The 19,512-nt window shown below is 58.4% G+C and overlaps 3 protein-coding genes across 4 annotated transcripts; all 3 read right to left on the reverse strand.

Annotated features, from left to right (window-relative positions):
- Window positions 1–3,581: 3,581 nt before the first annotated feature.
- Window positions 3,582–10,842, reverse strand: GALR3 (galanin receptor 3). 2 transcript variants are annotated; one of them, XM_030856017.2, is made up of 3 exons: window positions 10,723–10,842; window positions 4,977–5,354; window positions 3,582–4,353 (listed from the first exon to the last, which is right to left on the reverse strand). In XM_030856017.2, exons 2-3 carry the CDS (start codon window positions 5,333–5,335, stop codon window positions 3,582–3,584), a joined length of 1,131 nt encoding a protein of 376 aa, XP_030711877.2. In that variant the 5' UTR covers window positions 5,336–5,354; window positions 10,723–10,842. The 2 variants fall into 2 exon arrangements, with proteins under 2 accessions (XP_030711877.2, XP_060162349.1); XM_060306366.1 differs by lacking the exon at window positions 10,723–10,842 and adding an exon at window positions 6,507–9,972.
- On the reverse strand, window positions 10,122–16,321 carry GCAT (glycine C-acetyltransferase). Its single transcript, XM_030856015.2, has 9 exons — window positions 16,103–16,321; window positions 14,489–14,619; window positions 13,166–13,267; window positions 12,543–12,689; window positions 11,812–11,966; window positions 11,594–11,676; window positions 11,227–11,398; window positions 10,723–10,844; window positions 10,122–10,443 (listed from the first exon to the last, which is right to left on the reverse strand). The coding sequence occupies exons 1-9, from the start codon at window positions 16,299–16,301 to the stop codon at window positions 10,292–10,294; spliced, it is 1,263 nt and encodes a 420-aa protein (XP_030711875.1). The 5' UTR covers window positions 16,302–16,321; the 3' UTR covers window positions 10,122–10,291.
- A 1,298-nt stretch (window positions 16,322–17,619) lies between these two features.
- Window positions 17,620–19,071, reverse strand: H1-0 (H1.0 linker histone). The gene has a single exon (XM_030856016.3). It carries the CDS (start codon window positions 18,774–18,776, stop codon window positions 18,192–18,194), a length of 585 nt encoding a protein of 194 aa, XP_030711876.1. The 5' UTR covers window positions 18,777–19,071; the 3' UTR covers window positions 17,620–18,191.
- Window positions 19,072–19,512: the final 441 nt, after the last annotated feature.

Consider the following 19,512-nt stretch of genomic DNA (forward strand, 5'->3'; position numbering starts at 1 on the left):
GGATGTCTTCATCTCTCTGGATTCTCACACCAGCCTCCTAACTGGTCTCCCTGCCCCCAGTCTCATCCTGCTTTCCCTCCCCGGGAAAAGCCTGCCTTGCAGCCAGAAAGAGTTCCCTAAAGAGTACATCTGATCAGGTGAATCTTTTGCTTAAAACCTTTTCGTGGCTCCCCATCGCCCTCAGGACAAGGTACAGTCTCGGTTTCAGACAGGATTTACAGAATCCTTTGCGGCTGCCCACCCCCCCACCTCTCCCACCTCACTTCCTGCTGGGGCTCCCGCGTACCCTGTCCCAGGCCCTCGGCTCCTCGTGCCGTGCCAGACTGCAGGTAGAGGACCCCGGGTGGCCTGTGTGTGTATTCTCCCATCCTCCTTTCCCCATCTGTCCTAACTCCCACTTCAGGACTTGGCTTGGGCGTCAGCTCCTCCAAGAAGTCTTCTCTGCCTCCCCAAGCTCGTTAGGGCCCTCCTCTGGGCTCCCACAATCCCCTGTGCTTCTGTCTTTCTTTCCTGCAGGAGAACTCTGTACTCAGTAGGTATTCAGACATGAATGTTGCAGGCCCATCCCTAAGAGGTCTGCACAAACAGGAGGGTGAGAGGGCTGCAGAATTCAAATCTCCCCCAACTAAGAGGAGCTCCTCCCTGGGACCTCCAGGCTTCCTGAGCCCGGCCTGAGACCCTGCAGGAGGCTCAGGTCAGGTGGATTCTCCATGAGGCAGCAGCCAGGGCTCGCTCAGCCTCTACCCCGGCCCCCATTGCCTGCCTCCGGCCCTGCAGGACTCGGCTCTCTCCACCAAAGGGTTACAACCATCTGCTGCTCTTCCAAGCATTTCATGAGCCCCCTGAAGCAGACCCAGGAACCTCAGGGGCCGAGCCCAAGCCCAGCAGCAGGCCATCAATCTTCCTGCCAAAGCCACGGCAAAACTAATCTAGTCCTAGGCCCGGCCCTTGGTGGAAGCTTTCCTGGCCCAGGGTTCACAGAGCAGCCTCTGGATTGGGCTCCTTGCTGCCCACCTGGCACCTCCAACCCAGCCTGTACACAGCAACCCTAGGGCACCTACCCTCCTGAAAACCCTCAATGGCATCACTGCCTGCCTGAAGGATGAAGTTCCTGCCCCCAGCTAGCCTAGGAGACACACGTGATCTCACTGCACCCACCCTCCCGGGCTCCCCAGGCCCCACCCCGCCCTGCTTCAGCTGCGCAAGCCCGCTCACTGCTCCCACCTGTGCTGCCCTGGCACAGGCTGTTGCTCCGCCTGGCAGGCCCTTCCCACCTCTTCCCAGGAAGATGCACATTAAATGTCGTCTCCTCTGGGACTCCTGCTTCGATCGCCCAGGAAGGCAGGAGTTTCCTCCTCTGGGCCCTTTCAAACTGTGTGTACTTTTCCCTTATGGCCCCATAACACAGTGCTATCCTTTCTTCTTTTGGTATTTGGCTCTCCGGCTAGACTGAGAGCTCCCAGAAGGCAGAGACCAGGCCAAATTCACGCTGTCTCTGGCTTCCTCTCAGGGGTAGCTTAGGGCAGGCGCTCAAACGTTTCAGGGATAAAGGAAAGAAGAAAGGAGAGGGTCACGTCTTTCCTTCCCTGGCACCTCTGTCCTCATGTATCAAACACCGGCCGTGTGCCTACCCTGGGCAGGCTGTACTGCCCTCCATTAGTCGGGGTGTCTGGGCTTCTTTATCTGGTTCCAATGGGCCAGAGAGACCCCTTCAGAAGCAGGAGGCCTTGGGGTCCAGCCAAGGGCCTGGGCTGTATGAATGTCCCTCTGCCAGGCCACTGTGTGTGGAGGGCTTCCACTGACCGACCCCTCCCCTGGGCCTGGGGTTTCACGCAGGTTCAGGCGCTGGATCTGCCACTCCCCGGCTGGGCGAGTGTCTCCTGCCCATCCTAGAGGTAGGCTGTTCCCAGTCGGTCACCTGTCCATGCGCACAGAGGTGACCCCAGCTGGGTGGCTGGACCAACCACAGCATAAGCCAACCCCAGGAGATTTTGTTCCCCACTTGTATTTTGCAGGCACTCACCACTGTTGTGTAGCAGACCTTGTCAGATGCTCTTAGATGTTCTTCCAGTGCTGCCTGGGCTGCCCTGAGAGCCATCCCTCTCGCCCAGTTAGAATCCTGGCTCTGTCTCGAATTTGCCACTTGGCTTTGGTCAAGTACCTCATCTCCTTGAGCCTTGGTTTTCACTTCTGAAAACAGAGATAATATCCCTTGCCTGCTGGGGTTGTTACTGGTACGAGGCACGGATGAGCCAGGCGAGGTGTGAGTGATGGCCTCAGGGAGACAGAGGCCACAATGGGGGCTGCAGAAGCGGCAGCATCACACCCCCTGCCCTCCAGGAAACACTCCCACTGCTGCAGCCTGAGTCAGCCGGGGACATCTTGGCAGAGACGTGGGAGAAAGAGCACAGGACCAGGTGTCAGCCCCTGTGCTGCGCCCTTGTAGCAGTCGCTCCCCAGCTGCGTCTCAACCTCCCCCTGAGAAGGACGACTGCCGTCCTGACCCCTGGGTCTGTGGCAGGTGGCAGGCAGTGATGAGGTCTCAGCAGCTGCCCACTGTCAGGGAGGGCCTTCCCAGGGTGCCCAGCAGCCGGGAGGTGTGCTGGAGAGACGCGGAAGCCGAAGGTCTCAGGACTCAGCCGGAAGCTAATAAACGTTATTGGCTTACGGTGAGGGAGGAAGTGAGTGGCTCCACAACCATTGAGGCTGATCTATTGGTTAATTAGGAGGTTTCCACACCACAGACTACCCCAGCTGTGTGCAGGGACAGGTAGGGAGGGGGCCACAGGGTAATCAGGGCTGCTGGAAGGCCAGCTGGGGCCCGAGTGTGGCTCAGCGCCTCCCCGTAGCCAGGAGCACCAAATGGCTGAAAGAATAATGCGAGGGGTTTGGGTCAGGCAGTGGACCTAGGACTTGCCGGCCGGGGGAAGCCCTCAGCACTCGCTGTACCTGAACAGAGCTCTCCTAAGGAAGGGGGCTGGGAGCCCTCTCAGGTTTCTAGGGCATCCAGTTGAGCGTGGGGAGCTGCAGGTTTGGGGAGGAGGGCTGATGGAGGATCAGGAAAAACCAAGAAAAACCTTGGAAACCATGGGATCTGAGGAGAAAAAAAAAAAGGGAAAAACCGTATTCGGTTCTACTGAGTAGAAAAAGTTAAACAGCAGTGGGTTTGAACCCAACCTCTGCCAAACACTAGCTATGTGACAAACCACTCAACCTCTCTGATTCTTGCTGTCTACATCTATAAAGTGGAATTGGTTGTATCTGCCTTGCAAAGCTGTTTTGATAATTAGATTGAGAAATGTAGCACCCCATACAGATGGGCCGGCGGATTGCCCTCCTTCCTGCCAGACTGGTTATGGACAGCGTCTCGGGGCTGCCTAGCTAAGGGCCTGCACTTGGCTGCGCTGAACCATTTTCACCGCCCAGGGATGTCCACTCAGTGGACTTAGCGTCTGTCCCCAGCTCAGCCACTCCTCCTCAGAGGGCTCCTGGCTTTGGCCCCATCCCCTAGGGGCGTCCTGTCCAGGGGGAAGGGGAATGACAGACAGACGTACACCCGGCAGAGTGGAGGCAGACAAGGTTTATTCCGGTCCTCGGGCAGGCAGGGCCCGGCCAGCCTCTGTGCCGCGGACCGGTTCCCGACCCGGCTCCCCGCCCCAGCCGCCGCCCGTCGGCAGCTGCCCGCGAGGCCTAGCGTCCCCGAGGCAGCCGGCAGGGCCTGGGGACGCCGGCCGGACGCGACGGAGGGCGCGGCGGGCGCCCGGGGGGCAGCGGGGGCGGCGGCGGCCGCAGGGCCACAGGCGGCGGAGGCGCGCGCGGAAGTGGCGCGAGGCGAGCGCGTAGACCAGTGGGTTGAGGCAGGAGTTGGCGTAGGCGAGGCAGTGCGAAGCCAGGCGGCAGGCGTAGGTGGCCGGGCTGAAGGCGAAGCGGCCGTACCAGAAGCAGAGGATGAGCGCGTGGTGTGGGCCCCAGCAGAGGGCGTAGAGCGCTGCCACCGCCAGCATGGCGCGCCCCGCGCGGCCCGTGGTTCTGCGCCGGGCCTCGGCCGCCGCCGCGCCGGCGGGACCGACGGCCGCCCACAGGAAGCGCAGCGTGCGTCCGTAGGCCAGGCTCACCACGGCCACGGGCAGCAGGTAGCCGGCGGCGAAGGTGGCCACGTCGAGGGCGCGGCGGCGCGCGTCCTCCCAGGCGGGCACGCAGAGCTCGAGCGCGCCGTAGCGCACGGTGCCGTAGTAGCTGAGGTAGGGCGCCGAGAAGAGCGCCGCCAGCAGCCAGACCAGACCCACGGCGGCGCGGGCGTTGCGCGGCGTGCGCAGGGCCCGCGAGCGCAGCGGGTGCCGTACGGCCAGGTACCTGCGGGCGGGAGCGGTGTCAGCGAGGCGGGCGGGTGGCCGCCTAGACGCCCGTGTCTGAACCTCGGGGGTGGGCGGGCATCGCGCGCCCGGCCTCGCATGGAGGTTGTGGGGATGAACGGAGTCAGCGCGCAAAGCGCTTAGAGCAGCGCCTGGCACCTAGCGGGGCTGGGTCAGAGGCTCAGAGAGAAGTGACCGGCCCGAGGTTGTCAGCTAGAGAGTGAGCCTGGGTTTGACCCCAAGTTTCAAGCCATGAAAGCCAGTCTGACCACAACCTGAGCCAGGTGTGGGCGGTAGTAAAATATCTGATGAATTCATTGGTGTGTTCCTTTTGCCATTCATTTCACTCTTACAGAACATCATGTGCCAGGCCCTGAGCTAACACTTGGGACACAGAGATGTTCTCCGGAAGCTCCCAATGGAGTTGGGGGGAGGGCAGGATGATCCCCTCAAGCATGCCCTGCAGGTGCCCAGGGAGTGGTTGGTGGGGGCCAGGGAGCTGTTCCTTTTCCCCCTCCTATGTCCCTTTTTGGTCCCCCATTCTCTCCTTTCTAAGGCCAATGAGAATCTGTTCAGGTCTTCCCTCCCCAGCCCAGACCCGGCCAGGTCCCCGACACAGCTCACCTGTCCACCGAGACAGCCGCCAGCGTGAAGCTGCTGGCGTACATGGTGAGGTAGATGAGCAGGTGCACAGCCTTACAAACGAGGGCCCCAAAAAGCCAGGCGTCGAGCGTGTAGATGGCGGCCTGGAAAGGCACGCAGCACAGGATGAAGCAGAGATCGGCCACTGCCAGGTTGAGGATGAACAGATCCGTAGTGCTGCCCGGCTCCTGCCAGGTGCCCAGGCCGGGCTGCAGCAGCACTGCCAGCACCAGCCCATTGCCCACTGTGCCCAGCAGGAAGATGAGGGCAAAGACCACGGGCACTGCCACAGCCCCCATACTCCCTGGGCTGTCCAGCGAAACGTTCTGGGCATCAGCCATCTCCTCATCAGACAGGCACCTGAGGAAGAGAAGCTGGAGTCCTCAGGCAGGAGCCCCCAGCTCCGGTTACTCAACTCAGGGGTCTAGTCCCCCACCCTGGGCTTGGTCGCGTCCCATGGGCTGGAAGCTGGTGGGGGATGGGGGTGGGGGTGGGGGTGGGGACAGAGACAAAAGTTATCACTGGGACCCACTGTGCAAGCTCCTGACAGAGTCTCATTGGTGTCTAAGGTGGGTTTCTCAATTTCCTGGGGAACACCCCTAGCCCAGGGCATGAAGGGCTGATTAGGTAGTTGACAGACACCTTCAACCGATGATGCAGGTAAAGACACAGGCAAAGTGGGGTGGGGGGAGGGGCAGCTCCAACCCCAGGAGCTGATTTTTCAATGGGGATCTGAAATACAGGGAAGGCTTTTTTTTTTTTTTAGCCACACAACGCGGTAGGTGGGAGCGGTATGTGGGATTTTAGTTCCCCGACTAGGGATCGAACCCACGCCCCCCTGCATTGGAAGGGTGGAGTCTTAACCACTGGACCACCAGGGAAGTCCTAAGGAAGGCTTTGGGACATAGGTCAAATTCAGCCAAACATGGGTGACGTCCCTGAGTCATTTGATAGTCCAGTTTAGTGAGAGCATGACAGTGGCACAGCTGGGAGAACCATGTAAGTCACTGCCCCCTTTTTACACATGAGGAAATTGAGGCTCAGAGAGGGGACACGGGAGGCCAATACCACACTTTGAGTGGCAGGTCTGAGACTGTTGCCACCCTGGTACCCTGACTCCAAGGCTGGAGCACTCATCTGAGAGCCTGTAACAGGTAGCGCTTCTGACAATCTGTGCACGCGCGTGTGTGTGCGCACACGACCATCTACGCAAGCTGTGCTCACTGTTTACCCCTGCCCCACCCATGGCCCATATCGACTGCTACCTGGGGGTCTCCCTACACGCTTGGACCTCTGGGGTGGCTGGACGTATTAAGGGCAAGGGAGCCAGGCAGGGAGGAGGAAGGAAAGGTGATTATCTGTGTCTCCCACCCCAGCATGCAGCAGGTCCCCGCAAAGCCCAGGATGGCCAACACCTTCCTCAACCCTGGGCACTGGGTTCCTGCTTGATCCTGGGCGAACCGGCCAGGCTGAAGCTGCCTCCTGGCTCAGTGGCCACCCCTTGGTGCCTACCTGCAGGTACAGGTCTGCCTCCCAAGGCTCCCTCCTCTCCTTGGCCTTCCTCTGCTGAGCTGGACTTGGGCACTCCTTCCGAAGAAGTAGCCACTTCCTCCTCATTCCCTGATTTCCCCCGGATGGCATGCTCTTCTGTCCGGCTCTCCTCTGCCTCTCTGCGTTGCTTCTGCCTCTTTCTGCAGCGAGTAACCCATTGATCTCGCTCTCTGAGATTCTCGCTTTGTAGTTAACCCCTCTGTGCCCAGGGCCCAGTCCATTCCTGGCCCTCTCACCTCCTGTGGTCCTGCTTCCCCATCGTCTCTGCTCCCTGCTCCAAGAAGGGCTCCAACCGAAGCTCAGAAAGGACCCCTAGTCTTTTGTGGGTTTTTTGGCCACGCTGTGTGGCATGTGGGATCTTAGTTCCCCGACCACCCCCTGCACTGGAAGCGCGGGGTCTTAATCACTGGACCATCAGGGAAGTCCCGGGACTCCTAGTCTTGAGTGGGGTGTCCTATGCTAGGAATCCAGGAGCCCCTTTGCTGCAGACTTCAGATAGAACTACTCTTCCTGGCCCCGGAGAATCCTGAGACCCATCAGTTTCCCTAAGATTGTTCTAGGGGTTCAGTCTGCCCGAAGCCTGCAGGGTTTATGTGCCTGTCCAAAGAGTCTGGCTTTAGCCTGAGGGGAATGGGGAACTAGAGGAGGTTCTAGAGCAGGGACAGGACCTGCCCATTTATTGTGTAATTAGTTTATTACGGCCTGGGGTTGAAAGGATGAATAGAAGGGGAGCGATTTAATGAGTGAGCCACTAGGAGCCTCTTGTCCAGGCAACAGCCGAAGAGGTTACTAGGTCTCGGTGAATGGCTGTATCATTCAGTCATGGGGTTCTGGTCTGGACCTCTTGGAGGAGTGGGCCACATGGCCACATGCTTCCAGAGGGTTAGAGGCCAGCACCCGGGGTGTGAGGTACATTGGATTCAGCAACAAGGTGGTTGTTGAAAACTAGACAAGTGTAGTGGGGCCAGGATGCTGTCTGTAATGAATTAAGGGAGAGGAGAGCTGGTAGGCACTGTGTGGTGTCTTTCTAGAAGCTGGGAGGGTGGGGCGAATGTCAAGAAGTCTGTGAAAGGGGAGAGAAAACAGTCTGAGGGGACGCTGATGAAGACAGGACTTGTAACCGAGGCCTGAGGAGCCGGGAAGAGACTCTTCAGAACTGGCTTCCCACGGGCCCTGGGATTTTCACCAGTGCTCAGGCACCTCTGAAGCCTCATGTCACCCATCCCAGATGCAGCGCATCCCCCAATTTCTGGAAGCAGAGACTCACTGAATTGAAGATATTAGGGATCATACCTAGATTCTCCAAACCTGAATTCAGAGCTATCAAAATTGAATTAAGGAATTAGAATCGTAGAATCGTGTGATCTCTGAAGAGCAGAATTGTAGGATCCAGACTTGGTGTGGTGGGATTTAAGAATTTAGGGGTCCACAACCACCCTGTGTGAAAGTAATGCACTGTTAGATTCCCAGAAGCCTGGACTCACAAATGTGGCAGGCCTGGATCCTGAAAGCCCCGAGGTCCCTGACACACCGTCCTCCCTCCGCTTGGGAGCCCCCAGCCCACCATGTCCCTCCTTGTTGGAGGCTAAGCTCTGGATGGGCAGGGGCAGTACTAGGGCAGAGCTCCCAGCAGCAGCAAGGCTGAGCTGCTGATATGATAGCAGAGGAGGAGGGAGGATGGTGGCAACCAGGGAGACCACCTGTGGGGAAGGCAGGAAGGGCGCCTCGCTATGGCCCGAGTCCCAGCGGGCCCCAGGCACCCCTCTTCCCTTGCTCCAACTGCTGCTCCTGGTGACTGTGGCCTTGAACCCTGCACCCAACGTAGATGACAGATGATGGGCCTTGGGAGTGGTCCCCAGAGACCCAGGCTCTGCAGGGTGTGTAAGTGCAGCTTGTCCGCGACGGGCCCTCGGCCCTATAGCCTGTCTTGGCCTCTGGCGATGACCAGTACGTGCCCAAGCCCAAGCATGTGTGCCCAGAGCTGCCACTGCACCTGCTGGCACCTCCTATGACCCCTCTGGATGGTGGCGGAGGGGCTGTGCCGCGGTGGACCTGGGCCAGCACAGCTCCACATGCTGAGCCGAAAGCCGGCTGATGACGCGGTGCTCTACCACGACAAGCTGGCCCACGGTGTCGAGGCACTGCCACCGCCCCACAATGTCAGCGGCGGCGCCTGGGAACTACAGGCCGCAACGGCGCTCGCTGTGCGCCACTGGCTGATGGACCTCACCTAGGTCCACCTTATCTCAGCCTCACCTACTGCGACTTGTCCCCCCGTGGCTGCTCATGGCCACCCACTAGGACCTGCCAGCTTGAGCAGACCATGCACGTCAAGCTGCTGGCTTGGCCAGGGGCTGGCATCAGGCTGTGTGTACTTGCTGCTGTAGGAGTGCACCTGGTGCCAGATGCCCTACGCGTGTCTGTGCCCCTGATGGGGCTGCATCCCCTAGCACCCCGAGCTCCTGGACCCCAGCCTCAAGCTCCTCGGGAGCACAGGCTAGGATTCTCAGAATCCCAGCATTAAGATCCTGATGGATTGGGCCAGAGCTCACCCAGACTGTCCATCCCTAGACACCCAGGCTGAAGGGGGGGCTGGGGATGGGGGGCGCCAGAAACATGGTCCCATCGTTAATGAAGAAGGGCCTTTTCATCCTCCCTGCCCTATCGCCAGCAAACTACGAGCTTCCCAAGCCCACAACATGCTGAGGCTGGAGGCGCGGTGACTCAGAAGCCATCCTTTACCCCCACCAGGTGCCCGTAAGGCTGAGGTGGGGAGGGCAATGGAGAGAGAAGCACCACGGGTTGCGACTGCGGGAAGGGGACAGTCATCTTCAGCAGGGAAGCGGTGAGCCATGGTCGGGGACAAGGCAGGGTGGGGCCTTGCCTGCAGGTCTGTAGCAACAGCTGAGTCCGAGGCCAGAAGTCTGGAGGGGGCGGGGCGATAGCAGAGCCTGAGCTCGCTACGCCCCCTGGCGGCTGATCCTCAGACCAGCAGGCCTCGGGAATACGGAAATGGAAAGGCCCCGATACCAATATAACAGCCACTCTTGGTACAGCGGGGGAAACTGAGGCACACACGGGGGAGAAGCCTGCCTAAGGCCACAGAGGCAGGAACGAAGTGGGCTAGAACACAGAGTTCCAGACCATCGGGGGCCTCTCCAATAGCGACAGACAATCTTTCCTCTGGGGCTGAATCTTCTGCTTCTCCCAAACATGGGTTTGGGTGCCCAGCCCCTTCTTATCTGGGCAGCTGTAGGCCATCCTTTGGATGTGCAGCAGAGGACGAGGCGTCCACCAAGGCTGCAGAGTAGGCGGGTGGGTGGCGCGGGAAGGGGCCTGCAGGGCTGGGGCTCAGCTGCCCTCTACAGCGGGAAAGAATCCAACGGAGCCAAACAGTGGCTCCAGCCTCTATTACCCGAGCTGCCTGGGTCCCATCTTACTCTGGGGGAGGCGGTCAGCTCTGAGATCTATTACAGTCCTCAGGGGCTGGCCCTCAGAGCCCCAGCTCCTGCCGATTCTTCGACCAGCGCAGGACTGGGGCTGCTCCGAGAGAATAAAGCAGACCAACGCGTCACAGCCAGTTTCCACACTGTTCCTTCACACTCACAGCCACAAGCACAGGCCTCACCCCAGCCCGGCCCTGGGACTGACAAGTTCAGAGCCTCTGGCCTGGGCTGGTCAAAGGCCCCCCTCTCTATCGCTGTGGAAGGAGGGGGACCTTGGCTCTGCTTGTCACTACCCAGGACTCAAGGCAGTGCCCCGTGCAGCCGCCCCACCTCCACAAAGGCCTCCACGCAGCGGTCAATGTCCTCCTCGCTGTGCACCGCTGAGATCTGGACCCGGATCCGGGCCTTGCCCTTGGGGACCACGGGGTAGCTAAACCCGATGACAAAGATGCCTGGAGGATAGAGAGAGTCAACCTGGGGCTCAGCAGAGCCAGACAGGCTTTGGGGGCATGATATACAGCTCCTCCTTTTCTGAGGACCGCAGAGGAGAAGGGAGCTGCCCAAGATCTCAGACATGGGACTGCCTCATGGCCTAGGGTTTTCAAGCTTGGACAGACAGCTGGTCTAAAAGGGGTAGTAGGGCAGGGGGAAGGGGGGGTATTCACAGTCTAGGGGTTCCCTCCTTTTCTTTTAGGACCCACAGCCACTCCTCATGCCCCGGCCCCCTTTACCTCTCTTCAGCATGTCATCCGCCATGCAAGAGGCCAGCCGAGCATCACCCAGCATCACAGGGCAGATGGGGTGATTGGCTCCCGAGATGGTGAAGCCAGCAGCCGCCATCTTACTGCGGAATCTGTGGGCACAAATTGGGTGTCACAGGGAGCTGGAGGGCTGTGGAGCAATCACACCCTCTCCTGATGGGCATGTGACCCAAGGTCTGTGGCCAAGTCTGCAGGAGGGACCAACAAAGACAGAGATGCAGACCCAGAGAGGCAGCTGGGGAGCATTTGCAGAGAAATGTGCCAGGAAATGGAAGGAAGAGGCAGAGAGAAGAGGGAGGTGGGCAAGCAGGCAGCCCTTGGCTAAGAGAGCCGAGTCCCAGTGCAACCCACTGGGGAAGTGGGGTGGGCAGAGGCAGAACCCGTAGGCAGGGAGCTAGGGCCTGCGCAGGCACGCAAGGCAGGCCCTCACCAGCTTCCTCGCCCCCGCTGGCCCCACCCTGCCCGAGACCGCACCGCTGGGTCTTGGCCGCCATAGACTGGATGACAGCGTTGCTCTCCATGAGCAGGTCCAGGGCCTTGGAGGCACAGCCGACGACAGCAGGTGGCAGACTGTTGGAGAAGAGGTAGGGCCGGGCACGCTGCCGTAGCAGGGACACCAGGGACCCAGGCCCTGTAGTGTAGCCCCCTGAGAACAAGGACAGAGGTGGGGATGGAGGGGGGCAGTCAGAGGCCAGGAGCCAGAGCTTACCCCATGCCCCTCCCGAGAGGACAGTCCCTGCTGTCTTCTTCCCTGCAGCCCCAGGTCTCCCCTCCCCACCTTCCCTCTTCCAGGGCCCTGCACGTAGATGAGGGGAGCCCAGGGGCACAAGCCTGTAGGCACCTGATGCTCCGCCCAGCGCCTTCCCCAGTGTGGAGTTGATGATGGTGACCTGGTCCATCACGCCCAGCAGCTCATCTGTGCCCCTGCAAGGAAAGTTGCCACTGCCACCACTGGCCACCTGAGGGCCCAGGATCACGGATTGGGCTTGGGGGCTGGCCTCCCGGCTTCCCACCCGCCCTGGAGTCCAACCCAAGGCCTCAGGTGCCGTGTGCTCTCACCGTCCCGTGGCCCCCAGGAAGCCAGTGGCGTGGCATTCGTCCACAAAGACCAAGGCACCATATTGAGAGGCAAGGCAACAGATCTCCTGCAGGGGTGCGATGTCGCCATCCATGGAAAAGGCCCCATCGGTGGCCACCAGGCGCAGCCGATGCTTCTGCAGGGAAGATACAGAAGGTGGCCGGTATCATCAGTTGGGCCAAACCACTCACTCTCTGCGCTGCTCGGGGCTCTATAGGCTCAGCTCGCCCAGTGCCCAGCACAGAGGTGAGCACATAAGCACCACCATGTTGAAGCTGGTACATCCTCTCCTTCACTGGGGCCTCTCTGAGCTTTACCCACCTCTTCCGGGGCAGTCTGGAGCCACACTCAGCACTGGGCAGGAAGAATGTCCGCAGCCTCCTCTCCCAGAGGGCAGGATGGGGTGTGGCCAGTTCTGCCCATAAGCTCATCCCACCCTTATGCCTAGCAGGGGACTGCCATGCATAAGGTGCTTACTAAAACTCAAGGCAGTATTATGCAACGGAATAAAGCTTTGGGTCTGAGAATTTGGGTTCAAATCTTGGTTGTTTCGAACTTTCAGGCTGTTTGCCTGTGAGTGAGGAGTTGGCCTCTGTAAGCCTCGCTTCCTTCACCGGGGGGTGGGGGTGGGGGTGGGGGGAGTGCTGGGTGCAGCAGCAAGACTGCGGATAAGCCCAGTCCTGGCCCCTAGAACCGCTAGGCCTTGTCCCACCTGGGCCTCCTGCAGCTTGGCCTCCAGATCGGCCATATCCAGGTGGCGGTAGCGGTACTTGTGGGCCTTGCACAGACGGATACCATCGATGATGGAGGCATGGTTCAGCTCATCCGACAGGACTGCGTCCTCCGGGGTCAGCAGAGCCTGGCAGAAGGCAGTTAGGAGTAGAGCCATCACCCAACCACCTTGGGGCTCTCCCTCCCTTATGACTCCCCTTTAATCAATATTTCACTGCCAACCAGGGCATTCTCCTGGGCAGGGAGGCCAGGAGCCCTCTGCTTCTATCTTGGTCCCCAGAGCCCCAGGACTGGGCTGAATCAGGGCCTTTGCTCTAGCCAAAGGAGATGAGAACATGTTTGGTGGATGTGTGGCCCCTAACACCCTCAGCCTTCCAGCTGAAGTAGGTTATCCTCCAAATGCCCTGGAAGCTGGCCTCCTTGTAAGCCCCAGGATTCCTCCTGGAGACCTACTGGCCCACCCTTGACCTCCATAAGAAATAGACACTGACTGGAGCCTCTAGGCGTGGTACTGGGCATCCAGCCAAGTTCTCTGGACTGCACACTCCCAAGCCTTCCACAGCCTCGCAGGTCTCACCAACTCCCACCCGTGGCCTCACACACCTCAAAGAGGCCGGCGTTGGCATCAAAGCAGCTGGGATAGAGGATGGCGTCCTCCCGCTGGTGGAAGCGGGCTATCTTTGCTTCTAGATCCTTGTGGATGCTCTGAGGTAAGTGAGTGAAACAGGTGTTAACGCCTTCTGGGCCACTTGGGACAAGTCCTGGGGACAGAGGCTCACAGGGCCACAAACAGATCCTCCTCCTCCTTTTTGCACCACAAGGTGCACCCAGAGCCAACAGGAGTCTGGCACATGGTTCCCACTGAGGAATTAGGGGCCCACTAGGCGCCCTTCTTCCTGGTTGGGTCTTCGTTTTATAATGGGGGGTTGATGGTAGAATTACGGGTGCTAATGGCAAAGGAAGATGTGTCTCCCCGATATCAAACTGAGTGCCTTTGTTGCTTAATGGCAAAAAAGAGGATTACATAAGTAACTCTAGGTTCACTTGGGCCTCCATTTCTTAGATTTGAAAGCTGTCCCGTCTAAAGTGCCCTGGACGGGAGTCAAGAGTTCCATTCATTTCACCTTCACCTTTCTGAAAGGACAAGTAATAATAATCACAAGAACTCAGCAGCACTGACTCTTGAGCTAGGCCATCTGGGTTCAAATCCCACCACAACAGGCTGTGTAGCCCTGGGCAAGTCACTTAATTTCTCTGGGACTCAGTGTCCTCACCTCTATAACAGGAGCAAAACCAGCACTTATCACGTAGGATTATTATACGCATTAATGAGTTAATATTCGTAATGTTCTTAAAATAGCACCTGACTCATAGCAAGCACTGTAAGTTTCATGTTTATAAAAGTTCATTTTGTAACATTTACAAAATAAAATGAATAACCAACATTTACTGAGCACTACTATGTGCCAGGCACTGTTCTAAGCATTTTTACACGTATTAACTCTTTAATTTGGGATAATTTTGTTAAGTAAAATTATCCCCACTTTACCAATGAAGGCATTGCGGCACAGAGAAGTTAAGACACTTGCCCACAGTACCAGAACCAGTAAATGGTGCTGGGAACTGAGATCAGGCAGAATAGCTCCGGAAACCTTAATCTAATCCCTGCCTTCTCTTCTTCCTTTCCCAAGGAGGAACAGGTGTAAGGAGCTCTGTTTTGCAGGTGGGGAAATGGATGTTCAGAGAGGGAAAGTTTCTTGCCCAAGGCTTCACAGCAAAACAGAAGCCTGAACCCAGCCTTTCTAGTGGACAGCTCTAGTGGGATGCTAACGGCAGAAGCAGACATCTGGAGTCAGCGCCCAACGCTGGGGACCACCCCCCTTCCTCCCCCGCCCATCCCCGGCCTGGGCAACACCTACTGTGTACCTGGGTGCCACAGATGAAGCGGACAGAGCTAAGGCCAGCTCCAAACTCCTCCAGGGCCTGCAGACCTGCCTGGATGACCTCGGGGTGGCTGCTCAGGCCCAAGTAGTTGTTGGCACAGAAGTTAAGGATTCCTGAGGTGGAGGACGGGGGAACGGACACAGCAGCTCAGGGCCAAGAAGGGCCTGGAAAGGTGTCAGTACTAGGCCCTGGGGACTCAGAGAGGACATGAACCTGGATTCACCCTTGAGGAGGCAACAACTACACAGTATAGTCTGTTCTGGGGCAGAGGCCAGGATGGGGAGCTGGGAGCCCCTCGGAAGCACCAAATCCAACAGCTGCAGGAGAGGGAGGGTTAGAAAATGACTCTCAGGGCTACACCTTGAAAGATGAGAAGTTTAAACTCTGGCTTTGGATCACATTCACCCAGAGGAACCAGCCCTTCCTCACTGGCTTCTTCTGTCCCTGAAGACCACCACCAACCCCTCATCTGGGCCTTGGTTTCCTCATGGGTAAAAGAAGAGGGCTGCGTCAGATGCCTGCCTTGGTCCCCAAACTCTACACAGTTGACTTTGCTGCCTGGTACAGAACTGCATGCCCAGCAGGGTTGCCTCTGAGACCTTGACCCTTGAATTATAAAGCGCAAAGTGAACACAGGTGACCCGGGGAGGAAACTAAGGCTTCAAGAGGGCAAGGTTTACTCAGCTTGGGAGAGGCAAAAACACGATGAGAACCTAGGTCTGCTAATTTTCCATTTTTTGCCCTGCTCCAAGCTTCCCTGGGGAAAGGTAGTGAATTCCTAGGGCCCCTGTTTTTCAAATGAGCACAACAGCCCCAAGGATTCCATGCCTATTTCCTTGGCAGAAGGCAGTTTGGGGGGGACTGTTTGTAACCAGCACCCACCTGGGGTCTGGCACAGACAAGACGGGCAGTGACCACTGATGAGACAGAAACCAGGGAGGCCTGGTGGGCCAATTCATGGTGTGACTTCTGCAACAGCCCTTGAGCCCCTTGCTCCCTGTGATTTTGGCCAGAAGGTTGGTCTCTATGGCCATTTAGCTGACCTTCCAGCTCCAATATACCAGAAGATCTAGGCCAAAGCCCAGCTCTGCCTGCAGCTAGCTGGGGGCTTTTAGGCAAGCCACTTCATATCTCTGAGCCTCAGCTTCTTCGTCTGTAAACGGGATTAGTCATTCCCACGTTCTGACGTTTGCAGGAGTCCACGTGAAGCAATTAGTAGAAGGCTGAACAAAGCAGCAGCTCCAGAAATGCGGGATTTCTTGTTGCCACCTTCCTACCACCCTTCCTTGAGCGGTACGGTGGGAGCCAGCTGTCTCTGTTTCTCACGTTTTCATAGGGTTGGATCGATCCAGCCCTGCCCTCTAAGCCAGAAAGGTGCTCAAAGGGCAAATCACCTGCCTCCGTGGAAACTGGTCTAACCAGGTTAGAGTTAACTGTGGGAAGCGGCAAGTCGGTCTGATAGACGGGAAACGGTCCAGCGGCTACGTGTGCGCTCCCGCCCGCCCACTGCCTCCAGGACCTCGCATTTCAGCGAAAGCCTCGGAACGGCCCTCGAACACCCGGCCAGGTCTGAGGATTCCCAGGAGGGGGAGTTACCTCCGGAGGTGCCGTCCACGTGGATGCGCGGCCCCTGACGGGACGTGATGACCCGCTCACTCTTCCAGGTGCCAGCTCCGCGGATGCCTTCCAGTTCCTCCTCCAGGATGCCACGCAGCTGAGCCAGCGCTGACTGCGCGCGGTGGCCGCGGGGGGCCCCGGAGAGCGCAGCGCGGAAGACGCGGCCAGCCCACATCATGCCCACCTCGCCTGCCCACTCCCGGCCTTGCGCACTGCGGCCGCGGCCTGATCACGTGGCGGGGGCCGGGCTCCGGCAGCCAATAGGAGTGAGAGGGGTTCAGCTACGGTGCAGGGGGGGCGGAGCCCGTGATAGGCGGGCGGGGCCTGGCGGGATCTGCAGTGGACCAAAGTGAATTGATTTGTAAGTTGAGACTGGAGCTGTCCGTGTGGGGGGAGGGGAAGCGACGGGGGTTGGAAGGCAAGTCGGGCCCACCAGACCCCCACCCCATTCCCATGCCCTGCCTCCACACCCACCTCTCGGAAGGTTAGGGGATGCCCTCTGGACGCCGGAAGCAGACACCTAGAAGCAGGCTGAGGCATATGCTGTGCGCTCCGGCCCTAGCGTTTCCCGGGTTTTGTTGAGCTCTTGGAACCCTCCCCGGTTCTCAGGTGCAAACGCCCCCCCGATTTCCCCCACTGATCGCCAGTCCAATTGCTCCGCATTTTCCTCCAGTCTTAGAAGTACGGAAAAACACATCGCTCAGCTTTTTCTTTTTCAATTTTATTTTAAAGTTTGAAAATTACAAAGACAGCAAATTCTTCCAGGCACAAATAACACTTGTTTACAAACAAAAAGGAGGCGGGTGGGGGGGGGACGCGCAATTGCACGTTTTTCTGTTTTATTAAAAACAAGGGAAAGACGACTGTACAGGTTTTTTCTCCCAGCTCCCGGGTGTGAAACGTAAGTACTAGCCCTAGATATGTATATATACATATACACAGACATCACACAGACCTAGCTCTCTACAACTACTTAGCGATTCAAACTCGACTGCAGTATGTCTTACTGTCCACTCCCCTCCCTCCCCTCCTCCCCCGTCTACAACTACTTATAAAAGACTCAGAAGTAAAGAGGTCGGGAGGTTTTTAAGTGGTGGGCGGCAGGGCTGGAGCCCCACCAGACTGCTAAGCAAAGCCACCTCTTGTACAGGAGGAACCAAAAATCAGGGGAAAAGCAAAAAGGTCCTCCTAGGATACAATCCAATTGTGTGGAAAAACCCAAGTTTCAACAGGGCACACTGAGGCACTTGGCTGAATGACTCTCCACCCTTCCCCCAAAGTTTCCACTCCTGTTTAACAGGAGACTTTCGGAAGCCAAAGACCACCCCCCACCCCCACCCCCCCACTTCCAGTGGCTAGTTTCCAGCTGAGAGAAGCCACAGTTTCTCAGACCAGCTGTCACTTCAACCCCCTCCACGTCTCTAGAACAATAGGGAGGCCACTGGGGCAGACTTAACAGAAGTGACAAGGAAACTGGATTTGGACGCCCCACTGCTCACCACCGGGAGGTGGAAGCCAGCCTAGAGAGAGTATTTTTTCCACCTCCCTCCTCTGCCGTCCAGCTGCTGCCACCCCTCTCCTCCGCGCCTAGGTTCTGAAACTCTCACAAGCAGTGCTCAACTTAAAGAAAACTCGATGGCCTCACAGGTATTCCTACAAACCTTACAATTCCTGGGCTCGCTGTCATCTAGCCTCAAGAAGCTGCCTCGCCCATTCTCCCCCTCCCCACGACTTTGACCTTCAGAGTGAACCAGCCATCTAACTAAACAAAACACACAAACCCACCCAAATCCCCAAACCCATAAGCATATTAGTAACAAATCAACAAAACAAAATATAAGTACATTCTCATCATTACAGAGATGAGATTTGTTGTTGCTGTCCTGGCATGATTGGTTAAGGAGAAATGAATTATTCCCTAATTTCTGAGGAATACAAACTGTCTCTTTATAAAGTCAGAAGGAAAGGGGGCAAAGGGCTGCAGATGAGGATCAAGAGAGAAGAAAGGAGAAAAGTATTTACAGAAAATAGGAGACAGGCAGGAGTGTCCACAAGGAGAGCCTCGTTGTCACTTCTTCTTGCCGGCCCTCTTGGCACTGGACTTGGCTTTGGGCTTCACGGGTTTGGCCTTCTTAGGCTTGGATGCCTTGACTGGCTTGGCTTTGACAGTCTTGGGTCTTTTGGTTTTCCTGGGCGTGGCAGCCGGCTTCTTCTTGGCCTTCTTGACTGGGGTGGCTTTGGGCTTCTTGCTTGGGGCTTTCGAGGCAGCCTTCTTGGGCTTGGCGGCCTTCTTTGGCGTGGCCACCTTCTTGACTTCCTTCTTCGTCTTCTTGAAAGCCACTGACCTCTTGGGCTCGTCGCTCTTGGCCAGCCGGAAAGACCCCGAGGCACCCACGCCTTTGGTCTGTTTGAGGACCCCAGTGGTGACCAAGCGCTTGATGGACAACTTGATCTGGGAGTCGGCGTTCTCACCCACCTTGTAGTGGCTCTTAATGTACTTCTGGATGGACTGGCGCGAAGAGCCAGCACGGTTCTTCTCCGCCTGGATGGCAGCCACGATCATGTCTGAATACTTGGGGTGGTCTGTGGACTTCTTGGAGGCCTTGGCCCTCTTGGGCTTGGCCGCAGGGGTGGATGTGGAGTTCTCGGTCATGGTGGCCTGCCTGGTCCTGCTGTTGAAGAAGGCACCTTCCAAAGGGCCAGCCCTCGTCGGAAGCCCAGGAAAGCCTGATTCGGGATCTGCTCTGGTGCCTCTGGCTCCCAAGCCAGTCCGAGGCCGTCTCTCGGGGACCTTGCTCGGGTCGCGGGGGGGGGACTCGCTGGGCCGGGTCTGCGTGGCCCAGCCTCGCCGGTCTGTCGGTCGGTCTCGGCGCCCGGGTCTGCCTCCGCCTCCGCCTCCTCTGCCTCCCTTTTCCCAGCTCCGCGTCTGGCGCTCGGGCGGCGCATCCGGGTATTTAGCGGCGGCGGGCGGACCGCGGTGAGGACAGGGCTGCTGGCTGCCTGCTCCCGGCCCGGAATGGCGCCGCGCCGCCGCCATCTGTGTTTCTTCCGCTGAGCAAATCCGACCTTTCCCCCCGGCCCGGGCCTTCCCGCTCCCCGCCGCCGCCCGGGGACGCTGCCTGGCTCTCTGGGCTCCCCCACCGGGCGTCCCGCCGGCCCGGCCGCCGCCCCCCGCGCCCGCCACGCGCCCCAAACGGCGCCAAGGACCGCTGGCGCGCCGGCACATTTCCCCTTTGCCGGGGGCTGGCTCTGCGGGGCCGGGGAGCCCCGGTGCGGGAAACCCCCCGTAGCAAAGCTCCCCCCTGGGGCTACCGGGGACCCCGCTCCCGGCCCGCGGCGGGACCCCCCAGCCTGGCGGAGCGGCCCGAAAGCGGCCCCAACTAACACAC

This window comes from Globicephala melas, chromosome 10 (assembly GCF_963455315.2).
Source record: "Globicephala melas chromosome 10, mGloMel1.2, whole genome shotgun sequence".
NCBI classification, from domain to species: domain Eukaryota; kingdom Metazoa; phylum Chordata; class Mammalia; order Artiodactyla; family Delphinidae; genus Globicephala; species Globicephala melas.